The 12,536-nt window shown below is 37.3% G+C and overlaps 1 protein-coding gene across 6 annotated transcripts in view; it reads left to right on the top strand.

Annotated features, from left to right (window-relative positions):
• DMD (dystrophin) overlaps positions 1-12,536 on the top strand; it is a 1,125,431-nt gene that overhangs the window by 395,517 nt on the left and 717,378 nt on the right. For 5 of the 6 annotated variants that reach the window (XM_054165808.1, XM_054165807.1, XM_054165806.1 and 2 more), the window contains exons 1-4: positions 2,543-2,658; positions 7,052-7,153; positions 7,248-7,355; positions 8,762-8,941. In XM_054165808.1, coding sequence (XP_054021783.1) covers positions 2,593-2,658; positions 7,052-7,153; positions 7,248-7,355; positions 8,762-8,941 — 456 coding nt within the window. In that variant the 5' untranslated portion in view covers positions 2,543-2,592. Of the gene's footprint in view, positions 1-2,538; positions 2,659-7,051; positions 7,154-7,247; positions 7,356-8,761; positions 8,942-12,536 lie in introns of those variants that run through there. The other variant, XM_054165818.1, reaches the window with a different exon arrangement.

The following is a 12,536-nucleotide window of genomic DNA, read 5'->3' as shown; positions in this document are numbered from 1 at the left end:
GGTGAACTTGTTAGAAATTTCAGTGTAAATCATCTGAACAAAGCGTGCTTAAGACTGGCCTCAGTAAATCCCTGTTTCAGCAAGCTTCTGTACACAAACAATTGTGACAACAGTGAATTCATGATAAAAATAGACACTTCAGGTACAAGGAACAGCCTTTTAGCTCAAGGCAAATTGAATCTGTGTGATGATTAGAAAATCAGAAAGGCTTTCTGCTTTCATCAGTTCCCTGAATTCTCAAGTCTTTCCTACTATTTGCTGGACTCCCACTTCCAAAGTGCCCTCCACTCCTGCACTTGCAGAGCATTACTAAATCTGGTTTTGTTCTGGCATGCTATCTCTGAGACACCCATGAATCAGGAAATAAGTCACCTTCTCATTGGCTGTAGGCGTACACAGCACTGTATTTATTGTTGTATGGATGAAAAGGGGAATTAAACCTGGGGGAAACAAGCTATGTTGTATGGTCTGATTCATGAGAGCTCTGCCTCCTCTTCCTTGGTCAAGTATTTGGTCATAAAATGTTGAGAAGTCTGAATTCTGGGCATTGCTCTAACATGTTGGCGTATGTCACTCTACTCAAGAATTGCTTTATAGTTTAATTCTCTGAAGCAAATGGTAATTACAGGCATGAATGTCAGTAAAACTAGCATTCTTATAAATATGTTGGCTCAAAGGTTATGCTTATGAAGGAATTAAAACTCTGAAATATGTTAGAGTAAGGAATTTATGCCTTTAAACTAGGCTAGTCTGTGAATTATTCTTCTATTGCTTATAGCCCCATCACGTTTCATTTTAAAGTTCTCAAAGAAAAGTAAGAGGTTTAAAATGTATGACCTAACCTTCAGCAAGGGCTTATTCATCATACCAAAGTGAATTACTCGAAAAGGCCAATCACTAGAGTACATTCTGCTGAACTGTTCAAGACACAATCCAGGACTTTGGTTTCTGACATTCTTCCGTGGGCTTGAAGTTAGTTATAGAGACCTAAAAAGATCTTGAGTCAGGATATGGTATTGGATACCTTAAATTTTTTTCAGGGGAACAGGGTGAGGGATTAGTTCTTTCAAGTTTTATTGAAGGAACACAGTACAAAACTCAGTAATCTAAACCAATGGTTAGTTATTGTGAGTTAAAAATATGTATTTAGTTATTTATATACTGATTTAAAAGGTGGAGACAAGTAACAGAAGTTATGCAACTGTCCGGGGTTAACAAAGCCTGTTGTCACAAGCTCCCCCCTCTCCCCACAGAGATGGGAGGGAAAGTAACAGGAAAAATACAACCAAACAAACAAAACAGGAAACAAACACCAACAAAACCAACAACAATTAAATGGACAAACAAAAAAACCCTCTGGATTGAGAGAAAAAGTTTACTGTAAATGATACAATGTACAATTACCTCAGCCTATTTGCAAAAAAGCACAGTAAAAAGCAGAAGCAGCAGCAGTAACCAGTGATAAAACAGTTCCCTTGACCCATGCACACAGTAGCCAGCACAACAGAGAAGACCAGCACCCTGAATCCAGAAGGTGGAAGCAACACCTAGAATAGGAAGTCTCTCATGCTACGATCTGAATTTCAAGCCCCATATTTCACTCTATGCAGCACTTTCATTTTGAAGCTGACATGACAGCAGCATGGTAGTGAATGTTCATCTGCAGATTCAGCTGAGCCCATGACAGGAAAGAAATTGAATATTGCCTTCTCTATGCCTTGCCTTCGCAGTACCAAACTTCTTCAGAGAGTTCTCCTTCTCTCTTTGTTGCCTGTCCTCTTGCTGTATCTCAGCAAAGGAAGGAGCAAATACATAAATACATCTGATTCAGTTCCCTAGCACCTGGCAGAAGCTGAGCTGATTTTGGCTTTTCTAACAAATGATAGCAAAGCAGAAATGCCATCTTTCATGCAGTTTAAAGACATGTAGTTAAAATATCCAGTGCATATGCTGTAAGCCATCACCTGAAGAGTGAATATGTCTAAACTTTCCATTGCACTTTTCTGTGCAGTGTAAGGAAGGAAGGAACAATTGATTTGATCTATTATATGAAGCCTAGGGAATTGTGGACAAATTCATTTATCAATTCAAATATCAATTTGTGCAGATTTCAGCAAAATTCCTTCACTTTTAGCAGTTTACTATTTCTCAGCAAAAAATTGTTCTGTTTTGTTGCATCTTGTGGCTGGAAATGACTACCAAAGTTAAATGAGCAAGAAAGTATTTTCCTGGTTTCTGCAATAAAAGAAACAAGAGTTCTGACTGTATTTCCTAATCTTGAGTTAATCTCCTGAGCAGTTTCATCCTGTGTTATTGATGTTGTAGCAGTGCCAAGCTCGAGATGATATGCAGGTTTTTAATGAAAATCTGTAATTTTATGTAGTTGTTTGTTTTTGTTTTTTTACAACTTTTGAAAAACTAAAATATGTTCATATGAAGTACAAAATCTAATCCATTGGCTATTTAAAATTTGCAGGCTATTGATATGTACACATTCTGTAGTGATAGCTGTTTTCCTGTCATATGCTTTAATTTTAGGCATTTCAAGACGATTTGGAGCAAGAACAAGTCAAGGTGAACTCTCTGACCCATATGGTAGTGGTGGTGGATGAAAACAGTGGAGACAGAGCTACTGCTGCACTGGAAGAGCAGCTTCAGGTAATGACTAGGCTTCTGCCTCTTGGAGAAAAAGCTGTTGGTGGCACTAAATGTTAACAAAGTTGAAGAGGAGCTATTAGGAGCATTGGGTATATCCAAGGAAATATTTCTGAGGAAGATCTTCAATATTTCTATAGGATGTTATTTTTGTGTAGATGGATAAATGCAAGTATTTTGAAATTGAAAACAAGATTCCTTCTCTTGTTCTTGTTTGGAAAGCAGAAACTACTTTTTTTTTTCATCATTACTCAAGACAATAAAATTATTTCTCATTTTTGAATCATTAAAGTCTGAGATTTCTCTAGAGAAGATATCAATACATTCAGCTCAAAGGTACAGATGTAGCACAAACAGATATTTGTGTACTGTCTTGAGTCTAGCTTATTTTGCTGCTAACATTAATCAATATGTAGTACATTCGCCTAAGATGCTGAGCACTGTCACTTCAAAACCAAGCCTCAGTTTTCTTTACTGCAACTGCTTAGACACCCAGGGAGCACAAGCCAGCCAAGGTAACAATGCAGCCTCTACTGATCTGCTGATTATTACTTCCTTTTAAATTCATCTTAGGTGTTGTAATTGTGATATACCTGCTCAAGACAGTCTTAATCTTCCTGAATTTCTTGCCAGCTCCTTGTGTTCTATTCAGTGGAATAAACCAGATCCCTTGCAAGCATATGGTTCCAGAAGTTAAACTAAACTAGGAAAATAACTGGGGTGGAAGAGGAAGAAAAAATAAATTAAATAGAAAAAAAGAAAGAATGGGAACAGGTGCATCCAGGACACCATTCTATGCTGGCAAACAATAGGTTCTTCAAAGAGGCCTGTGGTAAAACATGACAAAAAAGGGGAAAATTATTTGTTAATTTTGTTATTTATTGTACTTCATGAATTAGAAGATGTACAACTAAGATTTTTAAATAGCATCAGAAAAAAGTGAAAGCTTGGTGTCTTATCATGCATTTAATTTATTTTCTTATCTTCAGAAAGGTATCTGAACTATTAGGAGAACATTAGGTGATAGAGCTGCATCCCCTTATTATTGCACTGGTTGCAAAGGTAGCATTTACATCCCATACAACTTCTGTGGCTAGCACATATTGGAATCCAAGCTGAAAAAGAACTCAGACATTACTGCAATACTTTTACCCTGTTAAAGAAATAATAACAAACAAAGGTGACTGGGAATGGAATACAACAGAAATACACCATTTATAAGTGTACTAGTAGAGAAGGCACTTATTATTGGGATAAAGTATGCCAAATTATTACTGTCATTTAGAAAATATATTCCTTGGAAGTGTGCTGCCTTGAGTGGCAGTTCCTGAGGAACTGTACTGGGCAACTCAGGAATGCTCTGAACAGAGCTGAGGTAATGTGGAATAGTGCAACTGCTGTTCAGTTCCTTCCTTAAATTGCACTGCCTTAGAGAAGAATCTGAAAGAAAACTTCAATAATCCCATTCCTCTAGAAGTCACAGAGTATGTAGTAATATTACAGATAATAAAAACAAACAAGCAAACAAGCCCCAAGGAGAAAACAAACAAACAAACAAACTGCAAACAACAGATGTAAAGCTATAGGATATTGAGTTGTACAAACTTTTGTACTTTTATGCCCAGAACTGAGCTACCGTAGTCCACCTACTGCTAGCAAAATGTTACATCTCCTTTATTGAGTGTACAGAGAGATTGTTTTGATTTATTTTTGGTTTTTTCCCTTCACTTGAAAACTTCTTGTTAGCACAGAAGAAACAATGTATTGGCAGGCACAACCCTTAGAGTCCTTGACAAAAAGCACAATGGAGCAAAGTTCCAAGCTTGATTATGTATCTGCCAGTCTGACTTTTAAAAGCAGAACACAAGAAGAGCATACTCTGTCAAACAGAAGAGCTTAATAAGACTGCCTGTGTGAGATACTGGTCAGGATCACATTTGGAAGAGAGTAGAAATTTCTGCTGTGTAATAGTCAAGACTGTATTTTCCAACCAGGTGCAATTCAGTTATGCCTTTGTTTTTTAAGACCTTTTTGAGATGGTTGTTCCTGAAATATTTTCATATATATATATGTATATAATGCATATATTTATGCATGTATCTGCATAAAACATTTTAAAAACAACAACAACAACAGCAACTAAAAAGATAATTTACAGGTTTTAGTTCTCAACAGGATGACAAGAATCTACACTGGCTTCATGTGAACATTATAGAAGCTCTGAAGATTTATGGTCTATGAAAAAAAAATAAACCCCACAGATAAGCTATTTAAGAGGCAGTTAATGGCATAGAAGTCAAAAGTGGCCCTGAAACAAATTACCCATAGAAGACTTAACCTTGCTTGGAAAAATAAAAGTAAACACAATTACTGTGCGTCTCTTACAAACAGCTGTTGCCCCAGGGTAGTCTTAGAGATTACAGCTAGCCTAGGTGAGTGTGAATTTTAAAACCTCTTTAGCATTGCATTGATTACTTGACATATTTGTGTGTGGCATGTTGTGAGGCCCTCTGTTCACGCTCCTGATGAAAACTGACTGTTCAGATTTATGACTCCTAGATTCCCATTAACTCAGCCCAGAGATTTACCAAGAGGCAGCTGTCGAGTAAGGCTCAAATCTGTATTTAGTGAAGCAAAATTAAAGGGCTATAGGAGCAAATCTGTTGCTGTAGTCTGACTAATTTCTCAACAAAAATATGCAAAATTACCTTCAGCTCAGAGAAGTGTCTGGATAGCACACAGAATCCAGGAACACAGGTAGCTTTTTCTCTAATTATACCCTGCAGACAAGGTCCCTTAAGGACTCTTGTGAGCTAGCTCAAATTAGAGCCCTCCCCAGGCTTCAGGGGTGGAGGTCTGTGGTAGAAGGAGATCTGCATTAAATTTATCAAATGCTTCTTGATGGCTTTTTCCCCTGCTGAGGGAAAGTAGCTGAGAGTATAATTTACACTGGCTATTATATATTCATATCATTCAGGATATTATCTTTTGATTTTAAGATGATATATGGGTAGTTCTTGTAAAAAAAATATATGTCAAAATAAGTGAGGAACGTTAATAAATAGAATAGGACAATTTGAGTTGAATGGGACCTTCAATGACCATCTAATCTAACTGCCTGACCAATTCTGGGCTGCCCAAGGTAAAATATGTTGTCAAAGGCATTGTCCAAATTCCTCTTAAACACTAACAGACTTGCAACATTGACAGCAATGTGCCCTTGTGGCCAAGAGGGCCAACTGTATCCTGGGGTACATTAAGAGGAATGTGTCCAACAGATGGAAGGAGGTTCTCCTCCTCCTCTGCTTTGCCCTGGTGAGGTCACACCTGGAATATTGCCTCCAGTTCTGAGCTCCCCAGTTCAGCAGGGACAGGGACATACTCGAGAGAGTCCAATGGAGAGCTACCAGGATGATTAAGGGAGTGGAGCACTGCCCTGTGATGAGAGGCTGAGAGACCTGAGGCTCTTTAGTCTGGAGAAGAGAAGACAAAGAGAGGATTTAATAAATGTTTATAAGTATCTGAGGGATGGGTGTCAAGAAGTTTAGGTTTTTTTTAAGACGTGCTTTTGAAGTAGATTAAATAAAAGAACAGATTAGTACAGAATATGTTACAGATTTTAAAAGGTTTTTGCTTTGAAGCATCTGAATAATTTGCATATGAGCTCAGGGGTATTTAAACAACTATAAATTGTTGCAACAAGGAAAGTTTTATAGCATGTTGTACCATCACAGCAGTATTAGGTCTTATCCTCTGTCTTAGGCATTTTTCAGTAAAGGCTAGTAAAAAAAGAAAATAATTTCAACTAAGATAAGGGGGAGAGGGTTTTGTGTAATTTTAAAATGTATGTAGTAGCATATGCCATAGCTATCTAGAAAACCTCAGGGGGATTTGTGTTCATGTATTAGTTTACAAGGTGTGGGGGGTGTTGCCACTGCAGTATTTTAAAAGACGTAAAGAAGTTAGCTCAACTGCACTGATGGTGCAAGTCAAGAGCCAGATTCATATTTTATTCTTTGATCATATTTTTGAACTTGTGGTTCAAGTAGTTATGTTTTGGGCATTGTAAAGTTTTGAAACTGAGGGGCTTTTGAGGTCTTAGTACTGGAGACTTAAGAGGAACTTGTGTCTGTAGATTAGTATCAAAAGGCTCTGGATTTGGCTCTAATGCTTATCCTATTCTATTTTGGTTTTATATAAAACAGTGGTAAGATCCATGTTCAGTGTGAACATGCAAAATATTTTCAGGACTTACTACTGTGATAAGTGAATTAAGAAAGTGTTTTCACAAACATTTGTAAGGCCATAGGAAAATCAGATTGGAAAAAAAAAAAAACACCAAAATAAAACAGCAAAACCAAACCAAAACAAACCTCTGTCATGTGTTTCTCTCTAGCACTTTGGAAAACGGTGGGCAGCCATCTGCAGATGGACAGAAGACCGATGGTTCCTTCTGCAAGATATTCTTCGTAAGTGGCAGCACTTTGCAGAAGAACAGGTGAGTAGTTTTAGCAGTTATAAATGGGAAATTTCTTTTTAAAGTGGTGCTAGGAAAGGCCTGACTGAAGCCTCATTCTCCAATTTTCTTTTAGTGCCTTTTTGATGAGTGGCTTACTGAGGAAGAAGACGCTGTGAACAAAATTCATGCAAGTGGCTTTAAAGACCAAAATGAAATGCTGGACAGTCTACGTAAATTAGCTGTATGTATTTTTCATTCTCCTAGTTTATGTTGACCTTGAGTATGTTAACCTTGCATAATGTGTCCAGTTCTGGGCCCATCATTTTAAGAAAGATCTTGAGTTGCTCGAAGTTATCCAGAGAAGGGCAACAAATCTGGTGAAGGGCCTGATGCACAAGACCTACAAGGAGAAGCTGAAGGAGCTGGGGTTGTTTAGCCTGGAGAGGAGGAGGCTCAGGGGAGACCTTATTGCCATCTACAACTACCTGAAGGGTGGTTGTAGCCAGGTGAGGGTCGGTCTCTTCTCCCAGGCAACCTGTGACAGAACAAGATGACACAGTCTCAAGCTGCTCCAGGGGAAGTTTAGGCTGGATGTTAGGAAGAAGTTCTTCACAGAAAGAGAGATTGGCCATTGGAATGGGCTGCCCAAGGGGGTGGCGGAGTCACTCTCACTGGAAGCATTTAAAACAAGGCTGGATGAGGCACTTGGTGCCATGGTTTAGTTGATTAGATGGCATTGGATAATAGGTTGGTCTTTTCTAACCTGGGTAATTCTGTATTCTGTTCTAGTTGCTTATTCAGAAGCCTAAATGCATATGGCTTTATCCCACTCTCACACAAGGTAGTTTAACAGAGTAACTGTTTTATAATTTGGGAATGGACATTGTTTCAGATAGATAGAATACATTGGTTCATGTCCTTGCAAATAAAGAAAAGAATTGGTACAGAGACATTTTCTTTGATTCTCTCTTCAGTCAGTAAATACTGAACTCAACTGAAATAACATTAGGGTGTCTTAAAAAATAAGGACATTTCATGTTTAAAGTTTATTTGTTGATACTATTGATGTATATGTATCATATGTGAAACAATACATCTGTATGCAAAGACATATGTATGAGTAAGAACATATCATACAGCAAAACCTGTTATACATTCTTTGAACTTGAAAAAGCTAGGGCCTCAAAAGTTGTGAAATTCTGATATTCGTATTCATTTATAACTCTACCTGTAGAGTTTTATACATAAAATGTACCCTTTTCAACATGTGCTCTACCTCACTCTTCAGAAAATACTCTGCTATGCATCATCTTCATGGAGGGAGTGTAGGTCTGATCAGCCTAGAATGATGCCCTGCCTTTAAAGGTGGAAAACTTGTCACAGCAAGTGGGTTTATGGCACTAGGATCTTTGTGAAGAAAATACCACAGTATGTGCTATTTTTATATATAGCAGTGACTGATTATGCATTTAGATGAAAGAAAGCATTGATTTCCATGCTTTTGTTATACGGGGCAAATTATTATTGCCATAAATAGGAATTTCACAGGCAATCTCTTATTTAAACAGAACTGTTATTTGTTTGGTCAAATGAGTGTGTGGGGGCATAAGGCATAAGTACTGTTCTTTCTGCTGTTACTTTTAACAGATTCTAAAAGGAGATCTGGAAATAAAAAGGCAAACGATGGGTAGGCTGAACTTGCTTGTCCAAGACCTCCTTATAGCTGTAAAAAATAAAGCGGTGGCTCAAAAGCTGAAAAGTCGTCTTGAAAATTTTGCCCAGCGCTTGGATAGTCTCATGCAAAAGGTGGAGAGAAATTCTCAACAGGTTTGTAAAATTCATAATTTTGTCAGTGGGTGAGAGTGAAATCATTTGCCAGTCAAATGCTTGAAGTAGTTCTGGTGCTGTTTGTCATATTGTTTTGGGGTTTGTTTGTTTTATTTTGTTTTTCCCTTAAGACATTTATTTTTAGGGTAGCATAATACAAATGTAACTTGACAGAATTTTATTTCTCTCTTTAGTTTTATATTGCTCTTTAGAAAATGTATTACTTTACTGGGATGCTAACTATGTTCTCAGGGATGATGCAGTCCACAGTGAAATACTCTTTCCAGTTAATTTATTTTTAACCTATAGTTGTTGGTCACTTCAAATGCACTGGTTTTATGTCTGTCTCTGTAGAATGGCTCTTAGTTTGAAATTAGTATAAGAACTGTTTGATAGTTAAGGATAAATTGTTTTAATTTATTTGCATAGGTGAAATTTTGTAATAGAGTATTCTTTTGCCTCTGCTTATGTTATGCTGACTTACAGATTAAAAAGAGAGTCCATAGAAAGAGTTCCTTGGAAAAACAAATAAATCAATCCTTACCTGTAGCCAAAATACTAATGAAAAAGGAACATTTTACCCAGTTCTGTTATGTTAACCTAATACGTTGAAAAATAATTAGAGTTGTAAAATTTTCACACTTTAAAAAACAAATAACAAAAATCAGATCTTTGGTGTAGCATCCAAAAACACATCCATTTATTTTTCTTAGCCATCTGTTAGCATCTCTTTCTTGTTGGAGTTAAACCCATATTGACTCACTTTTTTCCCCCCCATTTCATCATTTTTGTGCTGTCCTTATGTCTGGTGAAATAGAAATGGACATGAAGACTTTTCAGTGATAAAACAAAGCAGATTGTTACTGTATGCACCTTGGTCCTGTCCCTGGAGGGCCTCTCATTGTTGCTTTGTTGCTATATAGTGATTCTTCTACCAACTTATGTTTGGGTACTTAAATGGAAGCTGCTATAGTTCCTGTAGTGATCTGAATACTTCTCAGTAGCCTTGCTTCCAACTTCTACCCTAATATTTCAGTTTGCACTGTGATGCAGTTACTTGTGTAGCTGAAGTGGGAATAATCAATTCAGGAGAGCAGAAGAGAGCAAAATGGGAGAAGGGTACAATTTCACTTAATAACAGAAGGCAAAACCAGTTCATGCTACATAGCATTTATAACTAATATGCATATTTGCTGTAGAAAACCTTTTGTTTCAATACAGAGGAAAATCCAGAGATGGGCTTTTGAAATTGGGTGACATGATTTGAAGATGCCAGTAACCCACTCCAAAGTGTTCAAGAGTTATTCAGATTGTTAATTGCTCCTAAAAGCAGATACTGGTTTTGAAAATGAAACAGATAAGATAGCCTTCTCGTGAAAGGAGCAATCTTGAAGCTGTACAAACATACATCATAACGCAGCACAGGTGGAAGATGGTTTGGATTCCCAGAACAGTGTAACAGCCTTATCATAGCAGCACATTTCAGTTGATAAGCTTTTCCTCCAAGGAGTAGCTAGCACAGAGTTGATATGTTGTCAGGGATACATTGCTTCATGTTCTAGAGATAGTGCACATTCAGTGCTAACTAAAGGACCACTTCCTAGGGCACTGCCATAGAGTTTAGATATGTCTTCTCTGGAATAGTGATAGTATGCATTTTGCCATGTGTTTCTATCTAGGCAGGGCAAATAATGTTATTAGGTTTTATATATGTGCTCATTACAGAGCTCACTTATGGATTTAGAAGTCAATTAAAAATGCTTCTAAAAGATCTATTCTCTCTAATCATGAACTGAGGAGGAGGAGAGTTGGAAGTGTATGGCAAATACCATTAAAATCTATCAGAAAAAGCACATTTTATTCATCAGACTTAGACTGACTTCAAAATGGAGTTTATTCCATTAATTAATAGTTCTCATGGTACCTTCCTGACTACATTTTGTAACTAGTTATTTCCCCTCCCTCTCTTCTAAAGTGTCACTAATTGATTAACTTATTAACAAAATAAGATATTAAATGAAAGAGACAACCTCAGCCTCAGTTCAAATTTGATTCTCAAGCTAGACATAGGAAGCAGTTATACATTCTAAATAGAAGTTCATAAAGTAGGATGAGAGTCCTCCTACAGTTAGCTGAATTAATGCTGATGAATTTAAGCATCTGCTGAAGCTTCTTCTAATGAGTGGATGCCAAGGCTTAGAGCGAGAGACACCTCTAAAAAGCAGTTTGTCCTCATCATAAAAATGTCAGCTTTCCTTCATTGACCACACAGTGAAATCAAGGACAAGGGCAACTTGCTTAGACTAGATGTATAGCTTTTTGAAACTCTAAGTCTACCTTTGATGAGTTCATTATGCTTCACTAAATTGTACTGAAAACCTTCCCAAACAAAGAAAACAACATTCCTCATCTCAACTTACCCACTCACATACATACAGTTCATCAAAGAACAGATGACAGCTCCAAAAGTGAGTGTTAAGGAAAATTATGAGTTTATCAGGATGGAGGGCACTTCTAAAGGCAGTAATAAATGATGGCATTAAAGGTAGTCTGCCGTATAAAAGAGAAATAAAATGACATAAAACTACTGAAGTGCTATATACATATTGTACATACATTTGCCTGTAGAGGATGAAAAGGGTGATTAAAATTTGTCCATTCTGAAAAGAGATGATTTTTAACATATTTCTAAGATGAGCATGCTGATGGAAACTGCAGGCCAGCACTGTATTTTGAAAGCCTTTTAAAGTGCGGTCTTGTGAGTCACCTTAGCACTTTCCATATGATTTTCTAGTTGGTTTAAGTTCTAGTCTGTATTACCCCTTCTCAAATTCATATTTACTTGTCAGGAACTGAGAGGAATGGGGAATCTATACTGTTATTCAAAGGACCACCCTTGAATAATACATGAAACACACCACCTTCTGTGACTACATTTAAGAGATGGGGTGGGGGGGGGTTTTGCCAGGGAAGCTAGTAGAAGTTATTTTCTTTTTTGTGCTTAGATTTTTTAAGGATTGTCCTTTGCCACTGAAGTATGAGCACTCTTCAAATGTGAGCCAACTTCATCTTGCAGTGTGACACTGCAGTGTAATTTTCAGTACCTTTTAGCCTTACCCAGTCTCTAATTAGTATGATTATGAACTTAAAACCACATCTCAATTCTCCTCTTGAAGTATGCAGTATTTAACCTCCACTCTATTGATTGAGCCTGAAAAATGCTTCTTTACTGTTTCAACATGTAAATCATCAAGACTTGACTATTCTGAGCATATGGTGATTGCACTGTCTACTTTTGAAGCACAGTATCCAATCACCATCTGAAACTGCTACTCCTGTGTAATTGGTAGTATGCTGTAGATGATTTCTACAGTGCCCTAGCTGTGGTTTATTCTGTTTTACACCACCTTTACTGTAACATGTACCCTAGTATTGATTGGAAAATGGAAACATGACAGGATATGGCCTCAGGTGTCAGAAACATCATCCTAGCATTGATTTTTGGATAAAACCAACTGTAGCAAGAAAGAGGAGTCTGGACCTAAAGCTGCATATGAGGAGCAAGCAATTATTTGGAGTGTTCATAGCTACAGAA

Source organism: Dryobates pubescens, chromosome 12 (assembly GCF_014839835.1).
Source record: "Dryobates pubescens isolate bDryPub1 chromosome 12, bDryPub1.pri, whole genome shotgun sequence".
Lineage (NCBI taxonomy): Eukaryota > Metazoa > Chordata > Aves > Piciformes > Picidae > Dryobates > Dryobates pubescens.
Note: the sequence above shows the minus strand (reverse complement) of the source record. Positions and strands in the feature narration are given on the sequence as shown.